This window comes from Eublepharis macularius, chromosome 4 (genome assembly GCF_028583425.1).
Source record: "Eublepharis macularius isolate TG4126 chromosome 4, MPM_Emac_v1.0, whole genome shotgun sequence".
Taxonomy (NCBI): Eukaryota; Metazoa; Chordata; class Lepidosauria; order Squamata; family Eublepharidae; genus Eublepharis; species Eublepharis macularius.
The window spans coordinates 177,643,116-177,659,934 of record NC_072793.1 but is presented as its reverse complement, the minus strand read 5'-3'; the positions used below and the strand labels follow the sequence as shown (position 1 = coordinate 177,659,934).

The 16,819-nt window shown below is 45.6% G+C and overlaps 1 protein-coding gene across 1 annotated transcript; it reads left to right on the top strand.

Moving 5' to 3' along the window:
* Positions 1–2,100: 2,100 nt before the first annotated feature.
* LOC129327939 (vomeronasal type-2 receptor 26-like) lies at positions 2,101–16,379 on the top strand. The gene is made up of 3 exons (XM_054976687.1): positions 2,101–2,130; positions 12,493–12,619; positions 15,481–16,379. Exons 1-3 carry the CDS (start codon positions 2,101–2,103, stop codon positions 16,377–16,379), a joined length of 1,056 nt encoding a protein of 351 aa, XP_054832662.1.
* Positions 16,380–16,819: the final 440 nt, after the last annotated feature.

Below are 16,819 nucleotides of genomic sequence, written 5' to 3'. Positions count from 1 at the left end.
AGCCGGCCGCCCCTTGCCTTGCGGGGCAGGTGAATGGCGCAGGCAGCCTCCGAGCCACTCGTGCTGCTGCCAGCTCTGCAGCGCACCAGAACAACCGGCTTGCTGTGTGGGCAGGGGTGACTCAAGAGCGCGTGCATGCGCAACAGCCTGACTACAGTTGCTCTGGGTGCTGGCCTCCCCAATTCCCAATTTCGGACCGGAAACGACACTTGATCGGTTAGAATCGGGAACCTGCGTTCAGCGGCAGCCCAGATCCACGATCGGCTTAATCCGGATTTATTTTTGGATTGTGCCCATTTTAGCGGGGAAGCTAATAATACTTTCATATTTAGAAGCTTTGAGACTGGCTAGCATGCACTATGCTGGTTCTAATCTTCTGATAAGTTTTTCCAGATATATTCATATTTCTTAGTGTTTGATGATTTATCTCTCCACTGCCCAGTGTGTCTCCTACTAAGGACTGGTTGAGAAAGAATTCTGAAAATTCCCACCTAATTTGCTTTTTTACTGTATATCTATTCCATGTTACTTGCTATATACATAAAATATATGTAATCCATATTATTAGCTGTAGATAATGATTTATTGCCATTTATTCATGTATTACAAACTTGAGTCTTTTTGCTGTTGTGCTTTTCTGTGAATTTTGCCTTCCAATAAAGCATTGAATTCATTTCAGCAACCATTTTGAGAGTGTGTCTTTTTACTGGCAGTCACACACTCACCACTGGGATGAAATCCTGCAATCACATATACCTTCTTTCTTCTTAAAGAGACCCCACTGCCGACCCAAATGTTTAAAAACAGTAGCATCAAAGCAAACTTTCAATCTCATTAAGCTACCATTGCTCAGATTTCGGAATTATCAAAAGTATAGTAAAAAGAACCTGACAGAACTCCTTCTGCAGAGAACGGAGATTTCTAAATGGAGATATATCAGAAACCGGAAAATGAAAAGTTGAGAATGAGGAATAGATAACGCAACCAAGACAATTGTTGTGAATATTCTAATGAAAACATCCTCAAAACAATTCTCTGAGACCGGCTAGGCCAAGACTGGCAGGCCCACAGTCATAAATGGGGCTTTACAGCACACTGAGAAGAGCCATTAAGGGGCATCCAGTGGACCCAGAGTTGCCAATTTCGTCTCAGGAAATTCCTGGGGATTTGGAGGTGGAGCTTGAGAAGGGGAGGTTTGTGGAGGAAAGGGATCTCAGTGGGTTATAATGTCAGTGGGTTATAATGCCTTCCCTCCAGGATGCCACCGGAGCTGTGGTGGCTTGGCAGGTCGAAGTGAACAGAGCTATTCAGATGGCCATTGCTCCCAGCACTCATCGGTGGTATGAAAGGGTGGTAGGACTGCTTCAGGACTTTAGAAAAGGGGTTGGGCTGAGTCAGGCGTGGCCCATTCCTGTGGAGCACCTGCTGCAATTCTGTGTGGCCCAGCGGGCTCGTGGTCTTGCAGTTAAGACTATTCGGGGCCAGATGGCTGCGTTGGCATTTGCTAGCAAGGCACGTGGCTTGCTGGAGCATATGGGAGATTTTAGACTCCGAAAGATGTTCGAGGGTTGGTCCAGAGAGGCCAGGGGCGTTAAGGATTTAAGGCAGCCAATTTCCCCTGCGATCCTTAGAGGTCTTGGGGCTCTATGGGGGGAGATTTGCAAGTCTGGTTTTGAATGCCAGTTGTTTCATGCCGCCTCCCTCACTGCGTTCTTTGGCGCGTTAAGGGTGAACGAGTTGGTGGCTCAGTCACAAAGGGACGCCTCTGGGCGGGCTTTATCATCCTGTGATATCCAGTTTAAGGGCAATAAAGTTTTGATCTGTATTAAGCGGTCTAAGACCGATCAGAAGAGGGTGGGGTCCGTGTTCACCTTTGGACCCTGTGACGATGAGACTTTGTGCCCGGTAAGGGCTCTTCATTCTTACCTGGCAGTTCGGGGCGAGGATGAGGGAGTGTTGTTTAGGCACGAGGATCGCTCTCCCTTAACCCGCTATCAATTTTGGGCAGTGACGGATAGAGCGCTGCGGCGGCTGGGTTTGGTGGGTGTCAAATTTGGCACTCATTCTTTCCGGATTGGAGCTGCATCTACTGCAGCGGCCATGGGCTACGCTGACAAGACCATTCAGAAGGTGGGCAGATGGAAGTCGGCTGCCTTTCGGTCGTACATTCACCCCCTCCCGTTGTTCTCGTCTCACGCAGTTTGATTTTCGTTCCAGGAGCAGGGAGCATCTTTGAGAGGAAGCGGATTCTTATAGCTGGCCACAGTATGGTGTTCTGGGCTGCGGTGCAAGCCAGACGGACGCTGATTGGAGCTCAGCTGGGGTTGAGCGAAGACGCCTCAGTTGAATGGCTGGGCAGGCGAGGCCTTCGGTGGTCTGGGTTGCTGCCTCTCTTGTTTGGGGGAAGGAACGGTCCTCCTCCTCATATTTTGGTCTTACACATGGGTGGTAATGACCTTGGTTTATTGAAAGGCAGAGCCTTGTCCTTGCAGGTGATTGCTGACCTTCGGATAATTAAGAACCGCTGGCCCGGTGTATATATATTCTGGTCAGAGATGCTCCCCCGCCGCAGATGGCGGGAGTTGTTAGACCCCAGGGGTATGGCTCGTGCTAGGCGCAGGGCCAATAGGGCAATTCAGAAAGCCCTAGCTACGGCTCTCGGCATCTACCTCCCTCACCCTCACATTAAGGCCGCAAATGCCACCCTTTACAGGGCAGATGGGGTCCATTTGTCCCCATCCGGCAATGACATCTTCTTAGACGACCTGCGGCTCGGGCTCAGGTTGGCACTAGGCCACCTGTGGGGCACGAGGGCCTAAGCTGAGGCTTGGCCTATCGCGTTGGCAGGAGAAAGTGGGGAAATAGGGAGCGGGCTGGTGAGCACCCCTTTGGCAATTCCCCAGTGGTGGGGAAATGGGGTCTCTCAGGACGGAGGGTAATGCTTCATGGCTACCACCACCTGTGCAGACTGCCACCAGGGAACCCCAGGTGCAAGTCCTTCCCTCATGCTGTATGGCTGAGGCTTTAGGAGCTTGAGGGGGGAACTCTTTGCCTGGCCGGCCGGGCTGAGGCCATTCCATGAATGGATTATGCCCGGGGCAGCGGGGCTCGCCCAGACAGGTCAGGGCGGTGGTCTGAGGGACCCCGTGGCTTGACCTGTACCGCATAGTTTGCCCTTGCCGCAGTTTAGTGTTGATGTTATGTTTAATAAAGTGGCCATTTATTCCAAGAAATTGTGTCTGTCTCATTCTTCCAACTGAGGGGGCAAAGCACTGGCCATGTTGGAGCCTCACAAAAATCATTAACAACTTTTGATAAAAACAAGGTATACAGCGGCATGGTGAAACCTTGAGGCCTTGGGAAAGAAGATTATTTGCCCTGTAATTAGAAAAACAGTATAATTAAACTCCTTTTTAAAAAGGTGCGCAGCTAATGAATAATGATTACTTTGAAAATCAAGAGGCAAATGCAGCTCAATGACTTGTGCTATACCACATTCGGTCTATAAAAGCAAGCTGTAGCTCAGAGATCTGGGAGATTCAATTGCATCAGGCTCGATTAGTCATATGTAGCTTTCTGATTTTATCCTTTATGCCCATGTTGGAAAAGAGACGAGGGAAAAAACTTCTGATTTCTGAGTTGATGGCTTTCTGCCAATATTGGGCAGATGAGTTGAATCGGCCATCTATGAATTTTCTTTTGAAGTGTCTAATCTTTGCTGCTTTAAATAACAATTACAATGTTTCTCTTCCTTTGTGTATATAAAAAATCTCTAATTTCATATCATTTTTCCTACCCATAAAAATTACAAGTGGCTATTTTGTGTATACATTAGTAAATGATATTGTATGTTATGCATATATTATATATATATATATATATATAGCAGAAACCATGTATATAAATAGCTCCCATTCCATACAAAAGTGTATATCCTGTGTTTACAAAAGAAAATTATAAATCCAAGGGCAAAAGTAGAGAAGCAAAACCGAAGAGTCAACGTTACAAGACAGACAACTGGCTACTCCTTTTCTCAAATATGCTAGCAGATGTATGTGAGAAAACGAAGGACCACAGCTGGAAGTGGATCAGTATTTGTCTAGCATTCACAAGTATGTTACTGCTGTCATTCCTCCTGCCATTGCTGCCTTATACATTCGGCAACAGGTCAGATTCCGTCAGCAGTTGGCAGCCAGGAGATCCACAGCATTTGGAGAACTCTGGAGAGGAAATGATCATTGGAGGATCTGTATCCACTGTATACCCTAAAAATCTTTTACTCAACTTTACAGCACCACCAAGGTATGACTTAGTAGGGAGGTAAGTAACTCTTTATTGTATAAAAGATCTGCACGAAGTTTTAAAACCATTCTCATGCAATTGAGAAATGAGAATACACAGGAGAGAAGACTCTGATTGCAAAGGGCTATTTCATGTTCAGTACTTGCTAACTGTGTCATCAAATGATGATTTCCAAGTGTGAAACAAAGGTCATAAGTCTAACATCAAAAATTAGAACTTCCATATCATCTCAGACAATTTTCCTTTATTTTCAGTCGAGTCTGTTCACAAAAGCCATGAAGAGGAATCTATCATAGTGTAAGGAACCATCCCTCAGTCCACATGGCCGTCTGTCCATATGTTCATCAATCCATCTGTGGCAGGCATAATTCTTCCACATAATTTAATTTAATTTAATTTAATTTATTATATTTATATTCTGCCCTCCCCACTTTCGCAGGTTCAGGGCGGATAACAAATACAAACAACACCCACCATTAAAAACATTTAAAAACATTAAATAATACATTTAAAAACATTTAAAAGCATTAAATATTACGGTTCATACTGCATAGTGGTTCATACTTGACTCTGTGTTCGCATAGGGGTGATGGATATAAATATAAATGCACACATCTCAAAATGGGGGAGGGGGGCTTAAAAACATCCATGACCTATCAAAGCCCGTGTTGTATAGTGGTTAGAATCTAGAACTAGGATCAAGGAGACCCAGGGTTGAATTCCCCTTATGTCATATAAGGTTACTGCCTGATTTTGACCCACTCACACTCAGAACCGTGCCCTCATTTAAAACTCCAAGCTTGGTGGTCTGATGTGTTAATGCAATTCTATTCATTTCTGCAAAACCCTTGATCATCCTAAAGCTGGCAGCTGACCGTGAACCCCTCTGTATTTGTGCTCTGATGTTTCAGGCCTGTCACAAATGGAGTACCTTAATTTCAATGGGAAACAGCAAGGAAGGGGTATTCTTGCAATGATCTGGGCAAAGATGTTCTGGCTCCCTTCATTTTTGGCACTGCAACCATAACTCCGAGGCTGGTGACAAATTTTGTAACCCTTTGCTTTTTTTGAGATATGTGCAATGTTACTTCCATTGCAGAACATCATGGGTATTTGAGATAATCTGAGACAGGATGCTCCGATTCCCTTTATTTTGGAAGTGCAACTCCTGCCATCATCTTGGAAATGATGGCTCAGAGTTATGCCTACCTTAGACAACTTTTGCTTCCATTGAGGTGTAGGTTGTGGCGATAACATCTGGGCCATGATATTTCTATTCCCTTCTCCTCCGGCACTAGAATCCCAATTATCTTCCTGATGCCGGTGGCCAATTTTCAGGCTCCTGGCTAGAGTTGCGCCCAGGCCTGGATAGCCCAGGAAAGCCTGACTTTGTCAGACCTCAGAAGATAAGCAGGGTTTCCCTCGGTTAGTAATTGGATGGGAGGCCTTCAACTAAGACCAGGGTTGCAGAGGAAGGTAGTGGCAAACCACCTCCGTTGGTCTCTGTAGCAGGAGCAGAACAATAGCCTGTGAGTGCTCTTTCCATAACAAGTATTTTAGTAGAAAAGCCACAAACGTTTCCTATGATACAGGCCTGAGAGACTACACAAAACTCTCATTGCAGGTTAATAACTAAACAATATCAGTATATCCTAGCCTTTGTTTTTGCCTTTAATGAAATCAAGGATTCCAAACTCTTACCCAACACCACACTGGGATCAAAGATATATGAAAATGCTTTCAAGTCACTGCAAAGCTCCAAAGGCATTCTGGATATAATCTTCAGAGAAAATCCAACTCATGTCAATTACGACTGTGACAGGAAGAAGAAAGTAATGGCCGTCATTGGTGGCTTCACCTCCCAAAACTCGATCCAGATGGCTAACATTTTAACTACATACAAGATTCCACAGGTATGTATGCTTACAGGGATGTTGAAATGTAGACATAGCTAAAGAAATCCTCTAGAGTTAATTGTCTTTCTCAGATCTCTACGTTTAGTCCACTGTGTTATCCACGGCCATTCTTTGCTCAAGCCCTGAAGGAGCCATAAACAAGTGGGGTTCTCCACTGCCCTCCCTTGATAGCGTGAATAGAAATTTTAGATTATGATTGTTACAAACTATAATGTTTCTTAGATAACCAAACAGAATAAATGACTTATTTATGTTTGTTTTTGGGTGAATGATATTTTCAAAAAATAAATGAAGAGTTTTGTCATGTCTCATAAAGTCATGATCTACCATCTTAGGTCACTTATGGTTCCTTTCATACTACAATGAATGCTAAAACTCAGTTCCCTTATTTATTCCGGATGATTCCATCTGAAACTCCTCAATGGGTTGGGATTGTTCATCTCCTGAAGCATTTTGGATGGAACTGGATTGGCCTCCTCACATCAGATGACGACAGTGGAGAAATGTTCCTTCAGAACGTGGTACCAAGGTTGTTCCAGGCTAATATTTGCATTGCTTTGAAAGAAATGATTCCAACAATGAGAAGAAGTTACATAGAAAATGCAAATTTTGCTGAAATCTTGGAGAGGATAGCTCGAAATATCTGGTTTAGCAAACTCAACGTCATTCTTGTCTATGGGAATGATGAGTCTATGCAAGGTTTACGAATAATTCTAGAAAATTATGAAATTCTTCAGCAGCTGCCAATAGAGCGAGTTTGGATCGCAACAGCTGAATGGGATGTCACATATATTTTACTTGGGCGTAAATTCACACCCAAATCCCTCAATGGCAGTTTGTCCTTTGCACTGCACACGAATAAGGTGCCAGGATTTCAGAACTTCCTTGAGACGCTGAATCCATACCAATCAGAGATTTATTTCATTCAGCCGTTTTGGTTGTACGTATTTCACTGTTCGCTACCACTGTATAACATTGATGCATCCCGAAACAAAAACTGCACAGGGGAGGAGAAGCTTGACAGCGTCCCTGGCACTGTGTTTGAAATGGGAATGTCTGGTCACAGCTATGGCATCTACAATGCTGTCCATGCTGTGGTACATGCACTCCATGCCATTTATTCATCAAGAACTCAGCAGAGAGTGATGGGGAAAGGAGATCTTCTCTATGCTCAGCCATGGCAGGTCAGTCACAGTTCTTCTTGTCACAGTTCATCCATTATGAGAGTTGCTATAGCAAAGTGGTTAAGAAGTTGTACTGTGAATCAGCCCTCTGCTGTTTTGAATCCCAGTGCAGGGGGCCTTGGGTAACCCACTCCTCTGAGCCCCAATCCCCAGCTGTATTGAGGGGGATAGTAATAACACTGACTTTGTTCACCAATCTAAGTGGGGCTAATCTGTCAGGAAAAGCATTATATAAGCCCAGTTGTTATTATATTATATATTAGCAACAAAGTCCGTTGTGGGGAAAAAATACAACAAGCTCTAGAAAGGGGAGGGTGGCTAGGAAGGCATCCCCTCCTCCTCCCTCACTGATCCTGGCCAGTGACAGAGGGGGGTGCGCACCTGCTTCATGAGTGATCTCGGCCACGTGAAGGGAGGTGGGCTTTGCTTCCTGCTCCATGCCTGATACGAGTTAGGTAAAGGGAGACAGGCATTGCGACCTGCTCTGTTCCTGATTCCAGCTGGGTGAAGGGGAAACGGGCATTGCCTCCTGCTCCACACCCGATCTTGGTCACACGAATGGGTGAGAGGCTTTGCTACCTGCTCCACACCTGATACAGGTTGGGTAAAGCGGAGTGGCATGGCCACCTGCTCAGCTCTTGATCGCAGATGGGTGAAGCAGAAACGGGCATTGCCTCCTGCTTCACACCTTTTTGCAGATGGGGGAAGGGGGGTGGGTATAGCTGCCTGCTCAGTGCCTTATTCCAGTAGGTTGAAGAGAGTAAGTATTGACACCTGCTCTGCTTCTTATCCCGGCAAGGGGTGGGCATCGCCACCTACTCCACTCCTAATACCAGACGGGTGAGGGGGGTGTAGATATTGCGACTTGCTCTGCTCCTGATTCTGTCAGGTTGAAGGGGGATGGGTATTGCTGCCTGCTTGGCACCTGATTCCTGCAGAGTGAAGATAGGGTGAGCATTGAAGTCTGCTCAGTGCCTTCTTCCCATAGATTTAAAGAGGCGGGCATTTCCACCTGCCCTGTTTCTTATCCTGGCTGGATGAAAGGGAGAAGGGCATTGCCTCCTGCTCTGTAAGTGGTTAAGAGGTTGTACTGTGAATCAGCCCTCTACTGTTTTGAATCCCAGTGCAGGGGGCCTCGGGTAACCCACTCCTCTGAGCCTCAACTCCCTAGCTGTATTGAGGGGATACTGATAATAGTGACTTTGTTTACCATTCTAAGTGGCACACTAATCTGTCGGGAAACGCATTCTACCAGCCCAGTTTTTATTATATTATATATTATGAACTGCTTTGTTTGCAAGAAGACAAATGTCATTTTATAGATTCAGACTCCGTAATCAAAAAGAGTCCAGTGGCACCTTTAAGACTAATCAATTTTATTGTAGCAAAAGCTTTTGAGAATCACAGTTCTCTGACGAAGAGAACTGTGATTCTTGAAAGCTTATGCTACAATAAAATTGGTTAGTCTTAAAGGTGCTACTGGACTCTTTTTGATTTTGGTACTACAGACTAACACGGCTAACTCCTCGGGATCTAAGAATCTGTAATAAAACTGTTCCGTGTGCATTGAAGAAGCAAAGGTGGGCACAATAATGTGTCAGAGAAAAGAACTGACTAACTGTTCCTCACACATGGTGTAAGTAGTCAGCCCAGGCCTCCACCATATTTGATATAAGCCTGTGTTATCAAAATCACAGGGCCCTGGATTAATGCAGGTTGATCTGCATCACAGGAAATTCCAAGCTGGCTGGGCAGAGCAATGCGGAAACCCACCTGTGAAATTGAGTTAAGAATAGTCTGGCGCATGATAATGCAGGGGGTGGTGGTGATTGATTGACTTTCCTCCCAGCAACGGGCACTGGAGGGTCAGGTCACGACCATTGCCAGGTCTGCCTTTTTTAATCTTTGACAGGCCAGGCAACTGGTGCCCTATCTTTCGCCCTGGGACCTGGCCACAGTAATCCGTGCAACGGTCACCTCCAGACTAGACTACGCAGGGCTGCTCTTGGGCCTGACCCAGAAGTTACAGCTCGTCCAGAATGAGTGGCATGCATCCTGACTGGAATGCCAATCCAAGCACACATTCATCCTGTGCTGTGCCAGCTGCACTGGCTCCCAGATCTGTTTCAAGTTGTTAACCTTGGTGTTTAAAGCCCTTCACGGACAGGGAACTGCACACTTGAGGGACCGCCTCTTCCAAGACATACCTTGCAGGGTGTTGCGCTCTGCAGACAAGCAATTTCTGGTGGTTCCTGGCCCAAAGGACATCCATCTGGCCTCAACCAGGGCCAGGGCTTTTTCTGCCCTGGCCCAGACCTGGTGGAATGCTCTCCCGCTGGAGAACCGGGCCCTGTGGGACCTGTTACAGTTTCACAGGACCTGTAAAACGGAGATGTTCCTCTGGGCATTTGGCTGAGTGCCAGCGGGTATCCTCCTTCTTTCATCTAAGACCACCACTTCTTCTGGGGCTGCCCTCGGCCATCTGCTATGCCCATATACGGACTCCCAATATTTGTTTAAATAGCCTGCTCCTGGACTATTTTAATGATTTTTAAAAAATTATTATTGGTTTTCTGTTTTTGTGACTTTAATGTACTTTTTAATATTGTTAGCCGCCCTGAGCCCATCTTTGGGGATGGTGGGGTATAAATCGAATAAAATAAATAAATAATAAATTAATGAATAGAGGGCCTCGCCAAGTCTCCCCCTGAGCACATTCCGATAGCCGCCTTCTGTGATTAGATACCCACCCTGCAATCGAGGACCAATTAATCAACACTAATATGTTTTATTTGACTCTGGGAAAATGCATTTCATATCTAAATTCATCAACTCAGCTGTGCGAAGATCCATTAACAAACCGCCCCTTTTTGAGGAAACAGGAGAGAAAGAATGGAACTTTCTTCCTCCATGGACTCCCTCTCCTTTGATACGTAATCATTGCCCTGAAATCCATCAACTCTATCCCACTTCCACCGCAGCTTTTCTTAGGAGCCTGTGTGCTTGTGCATTGCTTCTTGTGTGTGTGTATTTTCATCTGTTAATTAAAAAAATACTCCTTTTGCTTAAGATCACCAGCCTCGTCTACAACCTTGGGGAAGGGACCCCATAAAAATTACGAGAGTTATACGAGAGTTCCCCCTCTCGTATAGCCTTTGTCCTTGCCGCTAATCTCCCCCCAGTAGCAAAGAGCCTTTCCCTCTCTTGGTCAGAATGGAGTCATCTGCAGGGACTCAGAGCAGTAGTTACATGGGTGAAGTATTTGGCGGGAGGTATCTTGAACTTGCATTTACATAGCTTGCATATATCTGTGATGGCTCATATCATGCATGAGAACACGAGAGTGCAATCCGAATGCTAAATTCGTCACAGAGGTGTCAAGGTATCAATAGTAAGTGCTGGAATAATTCACTCAGCATCTGAGGTTTGGTAGACTGCAAAGCAGCTGGTAAAGTATACCACAATAGAATAATAAAATCTTCCCTGTATTATGCAGCAAACGCTCAGTAAGGTGATAAAAGGGAGAGAGAGCAAATTAAAACAACTCAAATGTCATGAGCAGCTACTGATGTTCCCACCAGCGCTGCTATCTTAAATCTGGCTCCTAATCTGATGTCAGATCTATGAGTTGGCTCCCTCTGAAAATTCAGTGCACCCTTAAGTATAATAGAATTTATAGACAGTATTAAGTATAATAGGATTCATTTCTTTTCTCAAAAAACACTTCATTTTTAAGTTAGCATTTTGATCAAATTTCAAAAACCATGTTAATTCATATTTAGTCATATTAATACAATTGCAAATCAATATCGCAGAACAAGTAGTTCCATGTTAACAAATTTCAGGAAGGTATATTCATTTATTTCCCGCTACATTTTTTACATACGTGAACTGCTTCTTTACCAACCTAGCTTTGTTCATTTTTGAGAAAAGTTCGCTTTAACAATTCTGCTGGAGATGAAATCTTTTTTGATGAAGATGGGGACCTGGTGGCTGGCTATGATATTGTGAACTTGGTCACATTCTCGAATCAATCTTTTCAAAAAATCCAAGTTGGTTCGATGGAATCTAAGACAATTGCAGGTGAAGAGTTCACTATTAATCGAAGTTTGCTGAGATGGAATCACAAATTTCAGCAGGTATGGATGATGTTTTTTCAACGTTATGATACTTCTTTAGAATAGAGGAGAAGCATTTAGTTACCTCCTATATCCTTGCAAATCAAAGCCATGGATATGTCCTTCGAAGCTGCAGCCAATTCCTCTGCTCTGCAGCCATCAAACAGCAGCCACCATTGTCAGACTGGGGCTGTTTCCACATGGCCCCCCACTGCTCGTAACAACCCGGAATGTCACGAAAGAAATGCAGAAGATCCCATTTTCTCGCACGAGATTGGCACTTGACTTTTCAGAATGGCACCCTTTCCCATAATGTATAAAAAAGTAACATGGGATGAACACTGAATGGTTCTGGATCTATTGGAAGATTTCCATTTGCCAAATTTCATAGTGCAGCCATAATGGATCCAATGTATGCAAGAATCCAGAGACAATATTATTCTGCTTAGTTTTTGCCCTGGACTCTACAAACTAACCAGAAGAGATGGGGATGAGTTGAGAGAGAGTGCACTGAACTTATACAGATGGAGAGTCACAGTTTCAATGTGAAAATTTTCTAGCAATGAAAAACTAGAACAAGTTACACAACAACTTCTTCCCTGATGTGCTAGTTTTCTTGCTTGCAGACAATTTTTATCTCAAAAGATTCCAAACCGGTATTTCTTCAGAACAGGAATTCTGATGCAAGAATAACAACATTTCTAGCTCATGAAGACGCACAATGAGGGATATCTGTTGAGGGAAGTAGAAATGCATGTGGAGGACATAACACTTGTCCCTCTGCTTACACAGCTCCTTTTCTTTCTCTTATCACTTTGCTAGATCTTTGTTTCTACGTATGTACATATACAAGTGGGGAGCATGTCATTTCTGGTGTGTTCTTGGGCAAAGGGGTTAGAATCAAGAATCATAGCTGGAAGGGAGAAGCAGCACATTTCCATCTCCCACCCCTTCCTTTTGCTTTTCTCTCAGAGTGTCCCACGCAGTACGTGTGTTGAGAGCTGCCCCACTGGGCACAGCAGGATTGTTCAAGAGGGGAAGCAATTTTGCTGCTACGATTGTGCTCACTGCCCGGAAGGGAAAATTGCACTCCAGATTGGTAAGTAAAAGGATATGAAGCTACAAGAGAAAAGCTCCAAATGTTTCAAATGTGCTGCTACTCCAGTTACTCGAGCTTTCCTGTACAATGGATTTGCCAGTCTCTACCTTCTGGAAAATGGACAGTCAGTGAGTCTCTTCCACCTGATGTAGAATTTCCCCTTTCCCCACCGATTTTATAATGTATCAACGATGTGACCAATAAGGACAGCATTCCTTAACATCGTTGAGCCCATGAGAACTCTTGGCATTTCGAGGACAGGTTGTGGGTACTGTGATAAAACGACTGCTGTGGCCAGCATGGCTTCCATGGGGACTCCTGCCAATTATAAAATGTTTGGAGTGTCCTCCTGCGATGGAGGCAGCCATTTCAGAACTATTGCTTCCTCCAGGCCCACGGGTGATGCCTCCTGGGCTCTTCTGAAGCACTAGGTATTGCTTAACTGTGGTAGAGGAAAGCTAAGAAGACCTCTTTGCTTCGGTGAAGAGATACATTGAGGAAGAAGAAAGTAAGCACCCACCATGTTATTCTCACACTTACCTTTTTCACATGAGTCACATTGTTGTAATCAAACCAAATCCTCAGAGACTCTATGCAGACTAGAGACCAAAATACACATAACGAGGGAATCTCTCCAGTCAGAATTCACATGTAAGACACAATGACTCTTACTATATAATTCAGCAAGCATGTTCGAGATGACTCACCACTGCAGGCGCAGTCCTGGAAAGCCACTGGGCCTCAGAAGGGCCTGCAGGCCAGCCCCTCCCTCCCCAGCCCCGACTGGGCCAGGACCGCATGGGGCATGCCTGACTTGCCTGTGCTTCACCTCCCAAGTCTTTCTCCCCAAGCTTCGATCTGCCGCAGGAGGGAGGGGGCATGAGGGGGGTACTGTGGCTTGCCTGCTGGACTGGAAGAGCCCAAGTCTACTTATCATGGCTTTGCGAGATGAGTTAACCGGACCTCTGGACCCCAGAGCCCAGGTCGATCTGCCATAGACTTGCAGGGCAAAGAGACCTGGTCTCTGTCTTCTCAGAGGCCAGGCCAATGGGAGGGAGGCAGGGGGAACACAGCTCCCCAGGCACGCTCCCTGATGGTGCAGCATGCTCCTGAGCACCCTAGTCCAGTGATTTCAGCCCAAAGCAGCCCAATTAGACCTGCTCTGGAGCACAGGAGCACTCCAGAGCACTTTCTGCCTACCCTGGCAGCACTCTTAGCAGAAGCCCAAATCAGGGCTGAATTGGGTGGCAGTGGGGTGCAGTAGCACTCCAGGGCCCTTTCCTCTCCAGCATCACTCCTGGGCTCTGCAGCGGCCTAAATCATGTCTGAAATTGGCCAGCAGAGGGAAGGGCCTGCTCACCTGCCAAGCCTCTGTAGCCCGACTGGGGTGAGGAGGTGATAGGACGGATCAGCCGACCTCCCAGCCCTTTCCTGCCATGATTGGCTGGCCCTATGGAGTAGGCAATGCCAGGCCCAGCCACCCTGCCCTGCCCTTACCCAGATCGGGACATTGCAGAGGGGGGCAATGCCAGGCCCGGCTGCCCTACCCTTCCATTTGACCAGATTGGAGTGTGGTGGAAGCAGCAATACCTGCCCCGCCTGCCACACCCTTTCTAGAACCTATTGTATTTCCCTCCCACAATGGGCTTTGTTGCTAGTACTTGAGTATATGTTCTGTCAGAGTGATGGCCAGACAAAGTGATATGTGCACAAAAGGATTGGAAACCATCCCAGGTCCATCCAAGGTGGGTGCAGCCTAAGAGATCAGCTCCAAGGGAATGTGAAGCAGCATCGCAATAGCAATTCCCAATGGGGGTTTCATACTTCTGGTATACTAACTCACTTTAACAAATATGCATGCAGTATTGACAAAGTATTCTCAACAGATATGAAACAAGGTTTCCTTGCATAAACTCACTTAGCAGGCTTGGTACAGGGAGGGGAATTTCCTTTCCAGACTTCACTCCCTTAACTACAGTTATAGATTCCTCTTATTCTCTCTTACAAGAGCCATTTTTTCCTGTTGTTTCTATCGGAAAAAGAAATTAATGCACCCTAATACATCTTCAGCCCGGGTAGTGGTTTTATGTTTTACTGGGGGCTCAGCATGCCGATGTGGAAGCTCCATCTGCTTGCCATATTTAACAGTAGTTTGAGTAGAGGAGAAGCGCTTCTTCCTCGTGCCAAGAGAGCTGCAGCAATAGCAGAATAAGCAACATCAAGAACCATCTTTTTTTGCTAGTGAGTTGTAATTCAGGACAGATTCATAACAAACGTCATCTCCTGAATTTCTCCCCATTGGAGACCTAAATAACATTATTCTCCACGTTCTCACCAGCACAACAGCCCTATGAGGTAGATCAGGCCGAGAGAGTGTGACTTACCCACAGTCAGTCAACAACCTTCCTTGGCAATATAAGAACCCAGATCTCATTGATCCTGTTCTGACAGTCTAACCACTGCATCAGACAGTATCTGATAGATCAAGGAAACCATCATAACCAGCAGGGGCTGGGGTTTCTAAGGATCGGGAGGGACAGGATGCTCCCAACCCCATTTTTTCCTGCCTCTGCAATTCCTGTCAGCATCCTGAAGCCCTTGGCCATTTTTGAAGTTTCTCTTGAGGGAACTGCTACAGCCAATCTGAACTTCTCTTGCAAGAGTAATGGGTGACATCTAGGCCTAACCCTGGTCAGGATCCCTCCATTTCCTTCCTTCATGGCAATTGTGAATTCCAGGAAGTAACTGAGCAAAAAGGAATTAAGAGAATTTCTCTTAACAGCTGTTCTCAGCAGCGTCTTTTGACTGGCACAATATAAAACAGTACATTCATAAATGATAGTAACAATTACGAATTTCAGATGCAGACCAATGTGAGAAATGCCCAGAAGATGAATATCCAAACCAGAAGAGGGATCAGTGCATTCCCAAACTCACAACCTACTTATCCTACGAGGACCCCATGGGAGCAGGCTTGGCTTCTGTTGCTGTTTTATGTTTTGTGGCCACAGTTATAGTGATGGGGATCTTTGCCACACACTGGAATACACCGATCGTCAAAGCCAACAATCAAAGCATCACTTGTGTCCTGCTCTCCTCTCTGCTGCTCGGCTTTCTGTGTTCCTTCCTATTCATCGGCCATCCTGGGACGGTGACCTGCCTTCTCCGGCAAACCCTGTTTGGCATCATCTTCTCCATTGCCGTGTCTTGCATATTGGCCAAAACCATCACTGTGGTGGTTGCCTTCATGGCCACCAAGCCAGGGAACAGGATGAGGAAGTGGGTGGGGAAGAGACTGGCCATGTCAGTCATCATTCCTTGTTGTTTCATTCAAACTGGCATCTGTGCATTGTGGTTGGCATCTTCGCCCCCCTTCCCAGAGTTTGACACACACTCCCAAGTGGGTCATATTATCATTCAATGCAATGAAGGCTCGGACATCATGTTCTACATAGTCCTGGGCTACATGGGTCTTCTGGCCACCATCAGTTTCACGGTGGCCTTCCTTGCACGGACTTTACCTGATTCTTTCAATGAAGCCAAGCTGATCACCTTCAGCATGCTGGTCTTCTGCAGTGTTTGGATCTCCTTTGTCCCCACCTATCTGAGCACCAAGGGGAAAGACATGGTGGCCGTGGAGATCTTCTCCATCTTGGCCTCTAGTGGAGGCTTATTAGCTTGTATCTTCTTCCCCAAATGCTACATTATTATTTTCAGATCTCAACTGAATGCCAGGGTGCAGCTAGGAAGGAAAAAATAACTGGCACATAATTCTTTAAATGTTTTTTTTTTAATCTCGAATTGATTTCTTCTCTTTCATCTCTCTCCATATTAATAATGAGGGGAAGGCTGTATTGATCCAGGATCCTTTAACAACATGGAGTCCGATCACTGCAGACCAAATAATGACAGGAAGAGAAATCTCACCCGTCTAGAATAATGGACATACCTTCGGCTGTCATGCCCTCTTCCGCAAGCCTTTTGGCGGCCTATTTTTTGAGCATACTGGGAGATGTTATGGGAATGAGGCTGTTGTCCCTGGGAGGGAAAGGAAACCACATATGAGGGGAATTAAGTCCACATCTCTGCACCCACCTCTAATGAGTGCAGTGCCACCATTGTATTGTCCCTGCGGATGGTCAAGGAAGGAAAGACGAGGAAGAAGGACAACTGAGAAACCAGGCTCCTCTCTTTGGGTTC